General features: G+C 34.6%; 1 protein-coding gene across 1 annotated transcript in view; it reads right to left on the bottom strand.

The window, feature by feature from the left end:
* Positions 1 to 736: 736 nt before the first annotated feature.
* The window catches only part of LMBRD1 (LMBR1 domain containing 1), a 180,398-nt gene continuing 160,647 nt past the window's right edge, over positions 737 to 20,487 (bottom strand). Inside the window, exons 15-16 of the mRNA XM_021000136.2 lie at positions 2,419 to 2,510; positions 737 to 2,268 (exon numbers count right to left, since the gene is read on the bottom strand). Of these exons, the coding sequence (XP_020855795.1) occupies positions 2,152 to 2,268; positions 2,419 to 2,510 (209 nt within the window). The 3' untranslated portion in view covers positions 737 to 2,151. The remainder of the gene's footprint in view (positions 2,269 to 2,418; positions 2,511 to 20,487) is intronic.

Below are 20,487 nucleotides of genomic sequence, written 5' to 3'. Positions count from 1 at the left end.
AACAGGTGATTTATGGTACATTTTTTTTGAGGGGGTGGTGGTGATCACAGTCAGAAATGTTTAGGGATGAACCCATTATGATTAGAAAACCAAGAACCACCAGAAAAATATGACATTAATACTTATATACAAGCAATTCTTTATGACAAAAATGTAATTTATTCATTTATAAAACTGAATATCATCAAATGGATTTAACACATCCAAAGTGTACATATAGTTGAATTTTTATTAAGTATTATATAAATGTAAGTTACTGTTGCACTTGGGTTCCCCTAATGTTTACCAATAAATCAGGTGACTAAAAGCTGGGAGGGGCCTTAAAAATATCCAGTCTAACCACTTCATTTTGCAGATATAGAAATTAAGGCCTCCCAATTTTGCATTTTGCTTAGGACACATGGGGAATAAGTAAAGCCAGAATTTGAACTGAGAACCTCTAACTTTCCACTGGTAGCAAGCTGTCACTCCTAATAACTGGCACATTTAAAAAATATATGTGTGTGTGTACGTATATATGTATGCACACAACACACATATGGGTTGTTTATAAAGCAACTAGACTGTATCTTGTTTGAACAACTTGTGATTATGTTCAGCAGTCCACACTGCTTTTCATTAGTGCTAACTCTTTCTTACATCCCACACAATTTTTTGACTATACAACCTGTTAAGAAAGTCATTTAACAATTAAAGCTATTAAGAATAACACAGTAATCATTCACCAAGCAACAGATTCAGCTTTGATCTTTGCAGAGCAAATTTATTAGTGTCATTAGGAAATAATGCCAGTACATATTATAATTCTGGTTAATGTTTCTCAATCTTTCTCTGACTTGGCTTTCTCACTTAGAAATGGTGAAAACTACCTATTCAGCTGCAGATATAAATGTAATACAAAAAATGTCAGTTTGTATTACACTGATACAGAATGAGATGCTGCTGGATTCCTGAAGGCTTTGCCAGGGAAGTGCAAGCTAAAAGGATCAGAGTATAGTGCCAGCTGAGGACCAGCCTAGCCCAGTCAGGCACAGCTTCAGCTAGTGATGACTTCAAGGTAATAAATTTTTCCAATAACTCACAAAGATAGTCTACTAAGGCACAAAGTGGTTTGTGATGCTCACTGACGAAGGAAATGCCCATACTGATGAAATGACATCCTCAAATTATTTATTGTTAGTAATCTCATAATAATGAGGCCATCAAGTTGCCTAGGTTTTTATCAGCCCAACCACACTAGATAAGGGTTTAATATACTTATTATTCAGATGCTTAGAATGAGACACTTTCAGTTAAATAATAAAACACAACAGTTCTGTTTCATAAGTGCTATTTTAAAAATCCCTAATCCATAGCTTTAACCACTTTTCAGAAGCAAGTATTATTAGCAATGACAAATATGACCCGATTTAATACAGGAACTTGAAATTTAGGCTTAGCTAATAAAAAGTACTTCTAATAACCCAGAAGTTTTTATTACACCAAACTCTGAAAAATGTATCATAAGAGTTTTAGGGAACCATAGTTTCAAGCATAATGCATTTGCAATAACATGCATGTTACTATTTACAATTTGAAGAGAAAAATTTTTTAAATCCTTATACATAAACTGCATTTGAATGGTTTAGTGACTACAATACACTTTTTATTTTAGCTGTAACTTTACATAGTAAGTGAAAAACAGAAGCTGTGTATTGGGAGCAATATTTATTTATCACCTGTAATTACATGAATATTAGGTACCAGACAATTAATAAAAGACATTTTATAATTCCATATGACTTCAGAGAGCTAAAGGCACAAGTACCAGTGATATATTACATCTTAAAAGAGCAACAAAAGGGAGCATTAATTTCAGAAGGTTTTAAATCAATTTCAACACTATTATACATCAGAGAAAAAAAATTCCTGAAAACATTCCCTCACTGAACCAATGGATGTATACTTACATGTTATTATAATTATCTTCAACATTAATATGCTATGGTACAGTAATATTCTTTTATAAAACAACAAAATACATACTTTTTGATAAGTCCATGCTCCCACTTTTGATGGAAATCAGTTGGCTCAACCTACTTAGGCTAATGATTTATATTTATATGAATGTTATATTCAATTAATGGACAATTATTAATTTGAGAAATGTTGTCAAGAATACACAGATGGTTCATCATCACTTAAGTCTGAATCATCTTCATCCACTTCCCCTTCAATGACTGATTTCTTCCCTTTACAACATGATACTATTAATCCAATTAAGAAGACCTGCAAATTTAAAAAAAAAATGCTTTATTGAAAAAGAGGATGAAAACAATGCCTTAAAGTTCAATGACACTATTGGCCTACCAATAGGAGAAAAAAATGAAAAATTTAAAAATACTCTGTTAGAGGCAGAATAATCACTGATAGACTTACTGCAATGAAGGCCCAGTTGCCAAAATAATAAACAGCACTGAAGAACCAGAACTTATGAAGGAACAAGTATGTTCTTGTGACAATGCACTGATCTATAAAGTAAAATTGAAAAGAGAATTATCACAGAGCAGTTGCAAGCTTGGCTATTTAGGATGTCAAGAATTTTATTATCTAAGTAAACACAAACTTTTAACAAATAAATAATACAGATAAAATGATGCCTTTTATTGAAAACTGAGGTATTTGCTGGCTAATGCATTTGTAATATATTAAGTCTTTCTAATGAAATAAAATTACAGCTGAAACAAATAAAAAATGTTCTTGGTGCAAATCGATCAGAACTGAATGAAAAAACAATTGCAATCTAGTTATTTGTTATATTTTTTAAGGACTCCTTAAAACTTAAAAGGGATTTCTTGTGTGCCTCTGAAAAAATAGAAAACATAAGAAATCAAGAAAATAATGATCTGTTATCAAGTTTCTTGCTTGAATTTTACAGTGAGAAGAGTAAGATTAATCTTCTATCATTTTCTTATTGATCCTATTTACAATTAATTGATTTTGTCCTGTCATTGTTCTTTGTCTCTGAACTTAGTTGAGAGGTCAGTTGCATGTAATGAGTTAAGTTTAAAAACTCTGCTCTCCTGCTTTAAAGAATTTAACTGACCTTGGAGAATGTGTGTGAACAGAAAGGGAGTTTGGGCCTAATATCTTTACTCCATCAAGGTATCCTTCAAGTATGTCTGCTTTGCTGTTCAAAAGTCTAGGCCACTATTTCACACCTGGACTCAAACAAAGAGTACTCCTTAGTCTCATGAGAGGAAAAGGGAGAGGGGAGTCATTGCTAGCTCCCGTTACCAAACTTTCAACCAATAGGTTGTTTCCTGCACCTCAGCTCTGTAACCAATTATGTTGCCCTTAATCCCATGATGTCATGGGATTAACTCAGTTCTGTCTTTTGTTCTGTATTCCCCCCAAAATATGGGGAACTGTCCTCTTGCTTGAGGTCTTTGTCATTAATGGTGGCAAGCCACTGACCCATTTATTGACAGGTAGCATGCCCCTGCCAATAAACGTCATCTTGTGTGGAGATCTACCTCAGTTTGACCTTTTGTTAAAATTCAATCATGACAACAGAGAGTACTATTCAGATGAAACATGTAATGAATAATGTTTTTTCTTCAACTAAGGTCACTCTGCTTCCATAAAATTGCAATCTTGATTTATCTAAATGTTTCATAGGGTCATATATTTAGAGCTGAAAGCAATCTTAGAGGCACTGAGTCTACTCCCATTCATTTTAAAAATGAGGAAACTGAGGCACAGAGAGGTTAAATGATTTGCCCAGAGCCATACAGCTAAGAAGTTTCTAAGGGAGAATTTTAGCTCATGTCTTCCTGACCCCAAATACAATACTACGCATTATTCATTATGTCATTCAGCTGCCTCCATTATCTTAACAATTTATCTGCTTATATTAAGTTGTGTTTTAGCAGATATCTTAAGTGATCATTAGTATTAAACAGGACTACTCAGACTTGTTTATAAACAAGTCTCAGACACTGGAAGTAAATCTTACAATGTGTTCTTACCTATTTTTCAGTATTAATTGGACATGAGATTAGAAATACATTTTGGATTTGTTATTCAAAACAGAGACAGTACTGAATTTGATTAGCAGGTTCAAATCTTAGCTCTGATACTTAACTAGCTGTCTGACCATGGGCAAGTCACTTAACTCTCTGGGCCTTCCTATTCTCAAATGAAAAATGATAGGGTCAGACTTTTCCAACTCCAAATTCTATGATTTTAAGACAGATGTGTTTAAACTATCTGCACAAAAATACATTTATAAGAGATCAAAACCAAACTATTCATTTTTTGTTCTCATTGTCTATTGTAAGTTTCAATACACAAGAGCTATTTTTCTCAAAGCATAATATGAAGAAGTACTGTTTGAGATTTATCTGTTTTTTAGAGTCTAAGACTTTGATGTCATAAAAAAACACTACACAATTTACTAAAAAAAGAAGCAATTTGACATCTTACTTGAAGCACTCTTCACCTATAAGCAGTACCTGTCCAAGATTTTATATACAGTATTATACATATTTTTGGTAGAGATCTGTGATTTCATCTATGTAGGTGACTACTGGTGTCAGAAAACCTTCCAATCATTTTATACACACACATTGTTGATTATCCCAAACTACTCACTGCCAACAAAGGCCCATACATATGTTAATGTTATATGACTACCATGATCCCACAAGAAGTTAAGATGGTAAGTAACCCCAAGCACAATGGAAAGGGCCATAGTGGGAATTAAATGTTACAATGATATTATTAACGATCATTTGCACAGAAGTAGCATAAAAATGCTTATATATAACTGGAAAAGGAAGTGAGCTGGTTATGTATCAAGAATGTGACACATCAAATATAGCCTGAGTGCTACACTGGTACCCTCATAGGAGGCCTCCTGTATACTGGATAGAAAATTTATGGGAAGATATGGAAAAGAACTGCATGAAACTGGACGATATAGTGGGGATACAATTGGCTGTACCAATAAAAACCAACAGGTCAAAGAAGAAATTTAAGAACTAAAATATTTTTTCTTTTGCCCCAACACCTCTAATTCTCCTTTGGTTCTCTTCCCTATCACAAGTATGATGTATCATGTATCATATATATCTGTATACATGTCTTATCTCTCCATCAATAAGACTATGTAAGTTCCTTGAGTTTGGAGGCTATGCTATTTTGTATCCCTAGCACCTGGCAGGTGCTAGGCGTTTAAGAAATGTTTGCTGATTTTGTTAAGTGAAGTCTCCTTACTGAAAAATAATTTCAGCAGGATTTTGGCTGTACCTGCCCCTAATGCACAAATATTACAAGCATACCTCATTATTAACAGTATAATTTAAGACTAAGGCACTCTACACTTCATACTTGGACTTCAATATTTGTTCCTGCATTAAGATCCCAACAAAGGACAGTCACCGAAGGAGTCTGTGAAGAGCTAAGGTCCCTTTCAGACCTAAAATTTTATTACAATAATTGTAGATTCTTACAGGATATTACATAGCTCTATACCTAAGATACTTTATTACCTTTAGCTACAAAGGACTACAAAGCCAATCATCCCAGCAAAGTGCTCTTCATATCATGGCTATTCTTTTCAAAGAGCAGTGTCATTTTACTACTATATCAAAGAACTTTTTACCTTTTATTCTTCTATGCTTGAGATTTATAGAGGAAAAAAATTACAAGTTTTAAAACTGGCAATATTCCAACAATTTCACTAAAAATGAACTTTCTTGCTAAGAAAGATAAAGTCTAACTAAAGGGATACTTAAAAAAAAGGCCTAAGGCATTGTAGTAGAAAGATCAGAGGTGTCAGATAAACTGAGTTTAAATTCTGTCTCTTACAATTAGTATCTGAGTGACCTTGGGTAAGTCACTTAACTCCCTGAGCCTTAGTTTTCCTCTCTGCAAAAAAAAAAAGGGGGGGGAAGGGGAGGAGGAGTTTGGACTAAATGACCTCTGAGTTCTCTAGGTCCCCTTCTATTTCCAGATATATGGTTCTAGGATCTTACAAAGAAGAATTCAAGATTAATACTAGTAAGACAATATAATTCTAAAGAAAAAATCCTTAACATGAACTTTAAGCTCCTTTTAAAGCAATGACAATAATCACAGATGATTTAGTATTAGTGTCTACCACAACCACACCTCTACACGTCTAAATTTATTCTAGTTCTTAAAGTTGTCCTCATCTTTCAGTTTCTTATACAAGTCTCAAATGGATTTCTTCGTAAGGATAAATAGTTGTAACATGCAGTAACAAAATAATTGGCTAAATATTAATGCATTTAGAGAATTTCCTCTCGATATTAGTGTCTTATTTGAAAATAGGTTAGGTCAATGACTATTAAAAAACATAACTGATGACAATGGTTGTGAAAATAAGAGCATCATCTTCTAAATTTATGTTTTTCCCATGGAGAAGTCAAGAGTCCAGTGTCATCATCTGTAGACTTCCAGCTGGTCACCTGAATTACAGATACTGTAGTTGAGAGATCTTACAGATGGCTCTTTATAGTTACGTGACTAAACAAATTATGAGAAGCATTTTGAACTTGATTCTTCTTCAAGATATATTTAAACTGGGGCAGCTAGGTGGTGCAGTGGATAGAGCACTGGCCCTGAAGTCAGGAGTACCTGAGTTCAAATCCAGCCTCAGATCAAACACTTGACACTTACACTAGCTGTGTGACCCTGGGCAAGTCACTTAACCTCAACTGCCTAAAAAAAAAGATACATTTAAACTGCAGAAATTTAGTTATTGAACTACAGAGAACAAGAAGGGTAATAAGGTTATGACCTGGATAGGTGAAATGAATATCCACATTCTAAAATCACACAACTACCACAGTTAAGTTTAAGTGTCCTGAAATCATTTAGAGTACTACAATAATTTTACTGTACACTTCTGATCAAATCATAGTTACTTAAAATAGTGTAGGGATATTCTCATTAAACTATAGGGATAAAGTCAACAATGAGGATAAGTAAGTATATGAATGGCTTCTGATGGATAGATCTGTTGAAGTAGTACAGCAAAAGTTCAGAAGAAAAAAAGAAAAAAGAATGACATTCTAAAAGGTTTACTTCCAGAAGCAGAGCACAGGAATAGGAAATGTTTCTCTCTAGCTCTCTCTCTTTTTTTGACGGTATCATTCTTTCATCTCCTCTAAGTCTATATTCATATTACATAATAAAATCCATCTTACAAGAAATCACTGGAGTCTTTGCTCTTCACACAAGAGTTCAGAGACATTGACTGACCTGACTAGTCAATACATGATATATAAATGACAATAAGTAAACCCTATATAACACTTCTCTGACCAATTATGACATCATCAATAAGCAATTATAAGCCAAACCCATCATAACATCAAACCTCTGCTATAGTCATTCTGCTGATCACTCAAGATGAAAACTGAAGTCAACATTGGATTTAGCTATTTTTTGAGAACTTCTTGCACTAACACTCTCCTTAACTCACACTATATATTATATGTACACAAATGTTGTTCATATAGCATAAACCACCCACTAAAACTTTTTTTTAAACACAAAGTCATGCTTTCAAGAAACCAATTAATCCAAGTGAAGGTCTGCCAGCATTCTTTAGCTATATTATAGCTGACTGGATAATTGGCTTTTCAAATGTGCACTAACTTTTACAAGGTCAATTTCTAGTAGGAAGCCTCTGTCATTTTAAAGCACACTAGAAAACACTATTTTCTCTTTTAGGATGGGGACTATTTTTTGCTTTTCTTTGTTATCCCCAGCACTTAGCACAGTGCTTGGTACATAGCAGGTGCTTAAAAAATGCTTGTTGAGGGGCAGCTAGGTAGCCTAGTGGATAGAGCACTGGTTGGAATCAGAAGGACCTGAGTTCAAATCCAGCCTCAGATACATAACACTTACTAGCTGTGTGATCCTGGGCAAGTCACTTAACCCCACTGCCTAGCCCCCCCAAAAAAAAAGCTTGTTGGCTTGATTTAACAATATATTTAAAAGTGCTAATTCATGGTAGATTTAAAGTTATATTCAATCTTTAGCTATAAAGATATAGATCATCATCATTGAGCATTCTATAAGATAATTTTTTTGTTTTAAGGTCTTTATGGAGTTTGTGTAGTTTGCAAAAAAGAAAAACAGAAATTTGAAAGTAAGTAAAATTTTGTAGCAAAGCTGACAGAAAAATTAAAAGGTAACCTACACAAAGAATAATGTATTGGCTACACAATGAAACATGCTAGCTTTTGCCTTCAATTTTGAGGTTAAAACAAGGAAGATATGAGAGGCATATGTCTTGATTGTAACTACTAGCATTGTATCTCAAATAAAAGCTGCTGAATTTGATATTTTCTGATAAGTATCTTACCTTTCCTAGACAATTGCAATAAGTATTCTAAGACTTCAAAATGTTTTCAGTTACACAAAATAAATAGTAATGGTTCACAGACCTAAACTACATTAGAATACAGAGGCACCAATCAATTAGTAAACATTAATTAAGCACTTACTATGAGCCTAGCATGGGGAAACAAAAGACAAAAATGAAACTCCCTTCTTTGAAGGCATTTAGATTCTATTGGACCTTAATTTCCTCAACCATAACATGAAGGAGCTGGACTAAATGATTTCTAAGTTCATTTTGACCCTAAGATTATTTAAATCCCACGATTCTAAGTTACCATTTTGAAGTGAATTCTGCACCTATAAGGTTCAAGTTCATGTTCAGAGTTCTAAAAATATGGTTTCACAGTTGGTTAGGACACCTATGGAATATCAGGTAAATCTATAATAACTAAGTATATAGCACTTTAAGTTTTGCAAAGTGTTTTACATATATTACCTCACTTAATTTACATTTAAGAATATGATTTCAGCAAGCTTCTTGCACATAAACCCTAGAATGATGACTAGGGTATTGCAGCATTTCAGTTCAGCAGACACAAATTTAAGCTTTGAATTTAGAATTATCAAATGTCCATATATTTACAATGGTGTGGTAAGACCAGCAATTCGGATGTAGGAGAAAACATGCAATAGAAGGATTTCTAGTTCTACTCCAGTGTAATTGAAACTAGAGTAATCTACAGACAATAAGTGCTAGCTGCCAGGGGCATGAAGAGATGTGAAAGAAATTTACTCCCAACCCAACTATCAGATGGCCTCAGGGAAGTTGCCCCTGTGGGGAAAGTGAAATCAGAAGGTAGATTTAACCCGGCATATTTTTACTGTACTGTCTGGGTACAACTCTGGGTCTGATTCACAAAAGAATAAAATCCTGGGTTATGGGTTAGTTCACAAAAGATTTGTGACCACTGGGAAGAGGCTGACAAGCAGGAGCAATTAATAAGACATATCTGCCCAGTAGATGACAATATCAGACTAGGAGACAGAAGGATCAGTCTAATGCTACAAAATTTATACCTACTGAGGGCAAATTCTTTGTTAAAAGTCTCAAACTTTCAGCTACACTTTCAAGCTTTCATGGCCCACCTTGCTACATGTCACAGATTGCTTCCCCTCTTCCTACAGGTATTGTTATGGCTTCAGAAATACTGCCTGTGGGATAAGGCAGCTATATCCATGTTTCTGTTCACTGGATGGTAATTACACTGATTCTTCTAGTGCTGCTATTCACATCAGGAAGGCAGCATATGAACAATGCATACATATATACATAACTGAATTGCTACACATCCAAACTTAAAATCAAGTTCTGAGATTTTATGTACAGAGCTTATCAGCAAAGGTCCACTTCAAAGCCACAAATTCCAATTTGTATATGACTGAGAGCCCACTGTCAGTAATTTTTCTACTAGAGAATGAAAAAGGCTTCAGATGGTCCTTACTTTGCATCGAAATTTATTTCTAGGCCTTATAGGCCAGTGTCTATGTGCAATAAAAAGAGCTTGCTTGGATTTGCAAATGCAAACATGGCTGCAAACATGAGGTAGCTGATTAAGTTGTTGAAGGTCTAATCACATTCCTCATCTCAATCTTTTTCAAATGGTGCCAGAGGGTTCAGACTAGTGTGTGCTTTAGCCCCTCTGTCTCTGGTACTTCACTCTATGTCTATGAATGAAATCACTTAGAGCTTTAATGATAACAATGTCACAATTCTGTATCAATGTGATAACAGCACCAAAAAATGCTAATAAAGTCTTTAGCTCTTGAAAAATCTTCAGACACAGACCAATGAAGAACATATCCAATTTCTTGGGAGTCAGTCTTCATTCCCTGATAAAACACTACCCAACTCATGTATTTGATATAGCCTCTACAAAACTGAGACTTATCAGCTGGCAACTTCAGGCCAGGATCTTCTAAGTTTTGTAACAGGCTTTCTCTTCATGTTCTTTTATCAATCTTTTTAAACCCAGTAAGACTGTCCAGAAATAACAATGTTACTTCCTACTAGTTGAGATCACCAACTACCTTTTCCATGAGCCACCAGAAAGTTGAAGCCACCCAGAAAATTCCTTGGGACATACACTTCAACTAGCAGAAACCTATTATGTTGATAAAAGCCACCTTTTTCTTATCTTCCAATACTGAAAATCACAGGCTACCTAACAGATAGTATAGGCCACTTTGAATTTGTGGCATGATGTACCTACCCATCTTAGTTCTTTTATCTTAAGTCCTATCGTCTTTTACCTAGACTACTTTACTTAGACTTCTTCAATAACATCACTGTGAGGGAGGTATACAAACTATAGTATTCCATGACAATCCTGCTGACTAACTTGTTTGGTGTACTGAGATCCTCCATCCTAGAAAGAGACATCCTCCAAACTTGAGCTTAAAAATGTGAGGAGTTAAGGTAGATTGTGTATACTGATACACAGGCACATATCATTCATCAGTCAGATTTTGATAAAAATAATAAACTGGTTTTGTTAGTTAAAAAAAATATGATCAGTTGCACTGTATGTTGAATTTTTTCATCAAAGACCATATGGGTTTGTATCCTCATCTGGGTGACTGAAATTGGTAAGTTAATTTGTTTTTAATTTTCTCCATTTATATCAAGACTCCATAATTAGATATTTATGGCTACAGATCTGTGATTTAATTGAAGGAAGTCCAGGGAGAAAACTATCCCCATCAAAGAAGACTGGCAATTTTATGCCAGTTATTCTACAACTTGTAATCCTAAAGAACTGTTCAGGGCACAGAGAGATGAAAAGTGACTTATCTAGAATAACACAGCCTTTATGTGTCAGATGTGGGTCTTGAAACTAGGTCTGACTATAAGGCTAACCTTCTATCTGCTATGTCACACTAGCCTGACCATCACTACATAATTCTCATAAAATATTAAAAACCAGAATGGAAGTTCCCAAATATGATATTATAGTATAGTAGGTTTTAATGTGAAAATCCTAATAATGTACTTGCCAAACCCCTGCAAATGATTTATAAAGCAAAGATGAACAATCATTATAGATATTATTAAAAGTGAGGACACTGTCAGATGAACTAAGAAAAAAAGTACTTTCTAATTAAAAAAGAAATGAGTAAAATTAAATTATCTAACAGGATACTAAAATTAGACATTTATGAAGAGTATAATATTTGAAAATATTTAGCAACATCACCTTTCCCTAAAGTACCACTTAAAGATACTACTTTTATCTAGGTATTCACCTTGTATCTTGTTTACACCTTTCCTTCAACAGATCACCCTTATATGAACCTCACTAGACTACGCTTAAAATAACCATAAGTAAATCTGCATTATGACAGTATTTGTTTTGTTTTTAAACCAAGAAGTCTGCGTAGCAGAAACAAATAGTTCAGATTCCATTATGTGTTTAGAAGCAAATAACCAAAAACAAGGGTCCAAGAAGAGAGGCAGGGACTTGGAGCCTAGCAAACCCTACCCCTGAGCCTTTGTTGGTACCAGAGCACAAGTAAGGAACCATACATTCTAACATGTAAAAACAAACAATCACTCATCCTATTATTAGCATAACTATGTTTTACTATTGTTAGGGATAGCCAAAACTCTTACTAGAAACTGCAAGAAGTGTACAGGCTTTTGGGCTGCACATGTGGTTCAAAGGTAGGAAAAAAAAGTATTCTATTTTTTTTGGAAAAAAGCTGCCATAAAAACTTAACAGCTTTCTTTAATGAGCTCACAAGGGGAACCAATTAGATGGATTATTCATTATCCTACCTACACGTTTTTTGCTTCTTTGGAAGGCAGCACAGTGTAAAGTGTACCGGAAGTTAGAAGACAAGAACTATATATAGTTCCTGGCTCTGTCACTAATAAACTCGGTGTGATTCTGGGTAAGTCATTCAACTTCCCTGGAACTCTGCTTTCCTAATCTGTAAAATGAGAGCCTGGGGCACATTAGTGATTTATAAAGTTTCCTTTATAGTTCTAAAATTTTATGACTAATCCTTGTACTGAAAATGTTCTGGATCATGGATCAATGGTGTTCTAAATCATTAATTTAGGTACTCTGAAATGGATTGCATTCTGTTTTGCAAATTTATTGTACTTCTCAATTCCATCCCCAAATGAGAAGACTGGATTAATGGCAACTTACATTTCACACAGTTCTTTATAACTTATGAAGCCCTTCCTGACAATGATCCTGTGAGATAGGTCAAAAAAATATCATTAGAATCTCCCTTATTAATAAGTAAACTGAGGCTCAATTAAATTCAGCAAGTACTTACTAAACACTACGGGCAAGGCACTATGCTAGTTCGTTGTCAGAGGAAAAAAAGAAAAGCAAAGTGAAAAAGCCATACCCACAAGGAATTTAACAATGTGCTACATAGAGCAGGAAGGGAAAATAACATGTGCAAACTCAGAATCTAGTATCAGATCTGGAACCCAAATCTGGGATCTTCTGATCCCCAGGTTTAGAGTTCTTTATGGTTCCCATTCTGACTATCACACACTATCCCATCAAGATGTTTGTAAGCTTCAAGCCAAGTTTGCATGCATTGTAAAGCATGTGTTAACGAGTATTCAGAGTAAAAAACTAGAATGTTGGTTCTTGGTGGCAAACTTTTCCTAATAATTAAGCAATTCTACATTATTCATCTTTAAAGGACAGCAAATGGAACCAAACATTTTAGGAGAATCTTAAATTGCTCAAAAGGAAGAAGGAATGTATTTAAAAAAAAACTTCTTAAGAGTATAAATGTTTATTTTAAAAATCTACCTAATAAATAATATGGCAATATTTTCTTTAATAAACTACTGATAAATATTATTAAAATACAACATATGCAAAACCATCTAGAAAATGATAGGGAAAAACCTCCATTTAACATAACTGCAAAAGATCTAAAATATCTGGGAGTCTACCTGCTAAGACACAAATAGGAACTATATGCATACAACTAAAAATACTCCTTAACAAATGAAGACATCTAAATAACTGAATAGTAATTTTTCATGGGTAAAGCAAGTTAAGTATCATAAAAATGACATTATTATTTATTCAGTGCCTTATCAACCAAATTACCAAAGGAAAGAGAATAATACTAAGGAAATTCTGGAGGAACAAAATGTCAAGAAACTCAGGAAAAATAATAAAAAGTGGGAAGGAAGGGAGCATAACAATATAAGATCTTAAACTAAACTATGAAGCAGTAATCATCAAAATGATTTGGTACTGTGGAGTCATCCAACCATTCTGAAGAGCAATTTAGAACTATAACCAAAGGTTTATAAAACTGTGCATATCCTTTGACCCAGCAACACCATTACTGGATACTACTGTATCGAAGAGAAGAGGACCTATTTGTGTAAACATTTATAGCAGCCCTTTTTGTTGCAGCAAAGAATTGGAAACTGAGGGAATGCCCATCAATTGGAGAATGGCTGAACAAGTTGTGGTATATGATTGTAATGGAATACTACTGTGCTACAAAAATGATGAGCAGGATGTTTTCAGAAAAACCTGGAAAGACTTATGTGAACTGATACAGAGTCAAGTGAGCAGAACCAGGAGAACACTGTACACAGCAACAGCAATACTATATGATGATCAACTGTGAATGACTTAGCTATTCTCAGGAATACAAAGACCCAAGAGAAATCCAAAGGACTCATGATGAAAAATGCTATCCACCTGCACAGAAAGAACTGATAGAACCTCAATGCAGATCAAACACACTATTTTTCACTTTTTTTTTTTTTGGTCTGTGTTTTCTCTAACATGACCAATATAGAAATATATTTTGCATGACTGCACATGTATAACCTATAATTGTATGCCATCTCAGGGAGGGGGGAGGGAGGAAGATAATTGGGAACTCAAAATTAAACAAAAAACAAATGTTAAAAATTGTTTTTACATGTAATTGGAAAAAAATAAAAACTTTCTTAAATGATGTAGTACTGGTTAAGAAATGGAGAGTGATCAGTGGAACAGATTAATTATACAAAATATAAAAACAAATGAGCACATAAGTTTGATAAACTAAAAAAACTCTTTAAAAAGTAGAGTGAGAACTTACTATTTCCCACAAAAACCCAGGTAAAATTAGAAAGGAGTCTTAAAGAAACTAGGCAAAAACAGTATCTTATATCACATACCAAGGTAACCTCCAAATGGGTACATGACTTAGATATAAAGGATGTCATCATAACCTTTCAGATCTATGGGTAGAAGAAGAGTTCATGACCAAATAAAGGATAGAGAGACTCACAGAAGATAAATTTGTCAATTTTGATTAAATAAAATTAAAGAGACTTTGTTGAAACAAAATAAGTACAGCTAAAATTAAAAGGAAAGCAGGTAACTAGAGGGAAAAAAAATCTTTTCAGCAAGTTTCTCTAACAAAGAATTTCACTGCCAAAATATATAGGAAACTAATTGAAATTTATAAGACTAAGCCATTTCCCAAATGATATGTGGTCAAAAGTTATAAATAAGTAGTTTTTGATGACAGTCCTTTATTTCTAGGCTTAAGGAACATGCATTTTATTTGGCAGACAATGGAAAGGTCAAAAGAGAGAGACCAAAAGATGTAGCTAAGACGACAAGCACAGGGAGCCCCTAATCAAATCAGTGATGATATAGTCAAGACCCAACCAAATAGGCTTGAATTCTAAACTAGAAAATGATCTAGATAGGTAAGTGTAGAAAGAATTTTGTAGAAATGTGGATGTCCTTTAAAAACTATGGGGAAAAAAAACACCAACCTATACATAATATATGTCACAATAAATCATCAATAACATCCTGCCATTATTATAATGCTTTGAGCATTAGCATAATGTTTTGATACCGTGTGTGTGTGTGTGTGTATACACACACACACACAAACACACATATATGTACTATATACACACATATATGTATCAAAGGAACATATATGTATATATATATAAATGTGCATGTATGTATGTGTGTATACACACACACACACAGATATATGAAAGAGAGAGAGAGGGAGAGATTCCATAAAGGTGTGCGAAAACTTTTCTTTTTGGTATACTTAAGTATTTTCTCTTTGCTTTATATTCTTACTTTAGGAATGCTCTTTGTTTCTAATTGATCTTTTTTTGGTGGGGTGAGGAGAGACTGGATCTATCTTGCCCAACCTAAAAGAGTAGTAGCTACTACTCAGAGAACTGACTCCACTGCTGATCAGCACAGAAGTTTGATCTATTCTGTTTCTGAGTTGGGCCAGTTCAACTTCTGTAGGCAGCTTTGTAACTCATCCCCAACCCCTTGATCTTCGACCTCACCATAACTGTGCTAGACTTAATGTGAACATCCTATCCACTTTAGCCCTACTGCAGCTCACAATTCTCAAAATTCAAGCACTCTCCAGTAGTAAGGAGTGCAGACATGTGCCACCAGGTCTACTGACAGCTGCTCCTAGTATTTTGGCTTTTTAAATTTCTTGATACTCCAGACATCTTTAAAAGTCTGATTTTCCTATGTGTTAGATTTATATGAATGCAGCATACCTCTCTACATTTACTAAATTAAGCCAATTTTGTAGCTTCCTTCCAATATTAAATATAGGTGGAGAGGGTGAATAATTTTTGAAAGCCTAAAATAGAGCTGCATTTCACTAAGATCTTTCTTAAATGGTTAAGGGGGGAAGTCCTTAAAAGATAAGCTGTTTAAATCCCAACTCTGCTTTGTAATCCTGACATAAACCAATTAACCTCCCTGTAGCCTAGTTTCTCACTTGTAAAACAGCACCTACCTCTCTGGGGTTACTGTCAAACTTAAAATAATGTATATAAAGTGCTTTAGAAACCTTAAGGAGAAATAAAAATGTCAGTTAAGCTAATGTTATTTAAATTACATATGCCATAATAAACTTATTACATGCAAAAGTTACAGAAAAAATAGGCCAAGGAATGAAGGTATCGATTTTATTTTTTAGCTAACAGATTTTGTCTCTATATTTATACAGGGCATAGGGATCGTGGAAAGGCTGAGTTGTATAGTTTTCAGAGAGAGAGAGAGAATCTGTCAGCTAACATTACACACACACACACACACACACACACACACACACACACACACACATACACACACGTACTTTTTTGAGAGGGAACTATTCCTTTTATTTTTGCCTAGACCTATGATTTCATTGCCTGGGGCAATGGCAGGTTCAGTAATTTGCTCATGGTTCCAGTGCCAGTGGAATCAAGGTCTTCTTGGCTCTGAGACTAGTTCTCTTTCCACTATAACAGGCACTTTCCCTAATATTATTAATTACCTTTGCACTTGATAAAACAGTTTGTGAGCTCAAAAACATGCAATACAGGTGAATTTCACTTTAAACAACCCTGAAACGTATTAATATGAATTTACACAAAATAACTGGTTTCACAACTTTCATTTTACAATATAACTGATTTCAGTAGAGATCTCAGTAAACACACAACAATTCAACTTATTTATAGTCAGTGTTTTAGGAACTGCAACCAGATATGTCTACATGCTTAAAGTCCATGTGACATACAGTAAATGAGGTAAAACTGTTAATTTTATGATGAGAACACACAAAGAGCTCATCACATGACCTAGGGAGTTAAGGGCTCTAGTCCTTGACCATCTCAGGAATTGGGAGTCTCCTTACCACCAAGACCAACTGGGAGGTTAGGTGGGAAGACTGACCTTAGGAAAGGGGTACCATGGCTATAGGATCCTAGTAGTGGAGCTAGGTCAGAGGTTCCCAAACTTATTTGGCTTATCACCCCCTTTTCAAAAAATAAATTGCTCAGTGTCCCCCTGGAAATCTACTTTCTTTAACCCTTTGATTTTTTTTAAAGGAGTCATTTCAAAAAAATATAAAATATTTTTTGAAAAATATGACATCTTAAATTTAATAATTTATTGTAAATTTGTGTTTTCCTTTCCTGCACTGAAATTTTGATGATTCAGTATTGTGTTATGTAACCATATGCTACTGTATTGTAAACAAGTCATTATATGCAAATATTCCTGCTGATGTACCCTGGACTTCTCAACAATGCGCAACATGCTCACCTGCCAACACTTCAAGACCTGTTGGCAGACTTGACCACTGATTGGTTATAACTTGCATATTGTGTGTTTATTTGGAAAATAATGTAATCACTATGAATTTAACTACTCTGTTACACAACAGATGAAACACGCATGAACGGTTTTTCAAAATTTTCTTCTCTTCTTTCTTATGCTTCTACCACCTCCTTATTTTGATTCAATGCCTGGCTTGTTCCAGCACCTCCTAGGGGCTGGTATTGCCCACTTTGGGAAGCTATGGGCTAGGAGAAAGAACAGGGATGTGCAGACCAGTGGACTACAAAATGCAGAAATAAAAGTATCCAGAACTCTAAAGGAAGGAAGCATTTCTTACTCAAGGAAGTGGGTTCCCTGGGCCAGTCACCCTGCCTTAGTTATGACTCTGGTTTTATACTGTTGGGGACAATATGACTCACAATCATCATTATTATTGATACTCTTTCTCTTAGTAGAAGCCCTTTCCATGGATCATGATGGAGAGGAGAGGAAGAACAGTGAAATGACAGCCTCATTTACAGGGTTGGGGGTGACTTTTACTACATGGCTTTTCCTATCACCATTACAACTGACCCTCTGGTCTGATCAACGGTCTCTTACTTTCACCAATCTTCTATCTATTCATTCTATCTATTCATTTTCTTCATTCATAGGTGGTATAACTAATTCAGGCCTTTATCATCTCCTACCTAAACTACTGAAATAATCTCTAAATTGGTCTCCCTGCCTCTAGCATTTCTCCTGTACCATCAATTCTCATACCTGCTAAAATAACCTCTTTAAGGTACAAGTCTACATATGCTAATACTAGACTCAAAATCCTTCAGTGGCCTCCTATTGCCTCTAGGATAAAATAAAAGTTCCTCACATACAGATCTTTCTAGTAACTCCCTTTTTATCCTTAGTTCACACTACTGCCCTCTGTATTATCTTCTAATAAAACCTGATTGTCTCTTTCCTACATTTATCATTTTATTTCCAGCCTCTGTACAACTATTTGCATAATATATACACCATGCCTAGAGCTCTCAGACAGAAAGGACTCTTTCATTTTCGTGAGTTTTGGCTGGCCATCTCCCCTCCTCTCATTCTCTACCCATGTATTTCTTCCTCCTCTCCCCTACCCCCATCCCACCTCTACTTCCCACAAAGTCTGGATGCTTGGATTTCTCTTTTCTTTGCATATAGTAACAACTGCTGCCACCTCACATTTGTAGAGCATATTTAGTTAAAAAACACCTTACATTTATTCTCCTTTGATTTTCATCATAATCTAATGAGGAGGCAAGTATTATCCCCATTTAAGGGGTCCAAAAAGGATAAAAAATCTCCCCAGGTGGCATAATTAGGGAAAGAACCATGATCAAAAAATTCTTTGACCCCAAATCCAATTTTCTTTTTATGACAGTATGCTCTGTTTCCCTTTTGCACCTTCAATTATCTGCTTATTACTTATGAAAAAAATTCAAAAGGCAAAGATCACTGATGAGACATCAGAAGAATTGAGTTCTAGGCTTGGTTTTGCCACTAGGTAGTTGGATCATGAACAACTCAGAATTTTTCTATGCCTTCCTTATCAGAATAACACAAATTCGGACTAGAAGATATCTAAAGTCCCATCCAGTTCTAAAATTATTTTTTATTCTTCATTATAAAATACTTCTTAATTGAGGTGCTTTTTATATGTCAGTAGGCCTTAAAAAAATTGCCACCTGAGTCTATGCTATTTTTTTTTGAAAGTATCCAGCTTTCTTGGAGTCACGCTTTGAATGTGACATCACATGCCTACCATCTCTTGTATAATGAATCATCATGACAAGGCTATTTTTTGGTCATAGCAAATCATCATCATACACAGATTTGCTTGAATGGAATATGAATTTCTACTGACAAATTGTTTTTTTCCTCTAAAAATATATTTTAAAATTCTTAAAACAAGCTATTGCCAATGATATTATTCTCTTAATTCCTTTATATCCATTTAACTTTCTACATAGTATCTAGGTATTTTTTTCCAAAAATAATTCTAAGACCTTTTCCCATTATAACTCACATACAGATAGAGGACTCTGAGCCTGATTTTCTTAGTTGTTAAGTCTGTTCCGGTAATTCATAAGCCAAATTCTCATTTCTCTTTCCAGCTTAATTGCCAATATCACACTCTAGTTAGAGAGTTTTTTTTTAATTCCTGTGGTTTAATGCATCAGTTACTTTTAGAATCATAGACTAACCTGGTGTTTTAACCCCCTTTTCTAGGGATGTAATTTTATAGGAATAACTTCAAGGTAAAGCCTGTGCTTAAAGATGATTGAGAGTCCTCCTTGCACTTCCTTTGGGAAAAAAAAAGTCTGCAAAAGTCCCCTAAACTGGAGGATATATTTAATCAAAATGGATCTGTAACAATCAGGTTAAGAAATAAAATGACTTGTTTATGTAAACTAGGTTTTTCAATGCCCAAAAAAGACAACATGCTACATAACAAAAAAATGTGGCAAAAATCAAGCAGGCAAACTGATAAAAGACAAAAAATAAAAGGTCTCATGATTGTTTTGTAATAAGAGTTTCTTCTAAAACATTCCCACCCATTAAATACCTAATATTCATTCCATCCTACCCTGAAGACCAATTGCAGCACTGACCCTAGGTAATCAAAGGCTGTACCAAAGAAGTGTAGGATCTATCAGGTTTTACCAAACCAGCAAGGCTTTTTAAAAGTGCACTAACCCTCTGGCAGCTAAGTTACCAGGTTGGTTTTCAACATTCACTTCCTTAAGATTTTGAGTTCTAAATTTTCTCCTCCTCCCTTCCCTCCGCTCTCCCTAAGACAACGCAAACTGATATAGGCTCATCATATTAAACATATTTTCACATTTGTCATGCTGTAAAGATGAATGGACTTCACTTAAAAAACAAATTCATTTTATATAAGAAAAACATTAAAGTTCTAGCCAAGATAGGAACTAGA

The sequence above is a fragment of the Phascolarctos cinereus genome, unplaced genomic scaffold (genome assembly GCF_003287225.1).
Source record: "Phascolarctos cinereus isolate Bilbo 61053 unplaced genomic scaffold, phaCin_HiC Scaffold_5;HRSCAF=322, whole genome shotgun sequence".
Lineage (NCBI taxonomy): Eukaryota > Metazoa > Chordata > Mammalia > Diprotodontia > Phascolarctidae > Phascolarctos > Phascolarctos cinereus.
The sequence above is the reverse complement of the archived record's forward strand: the minus strand, read 5'-3'. Positions and strand labels throughout refer to the sequence as shown.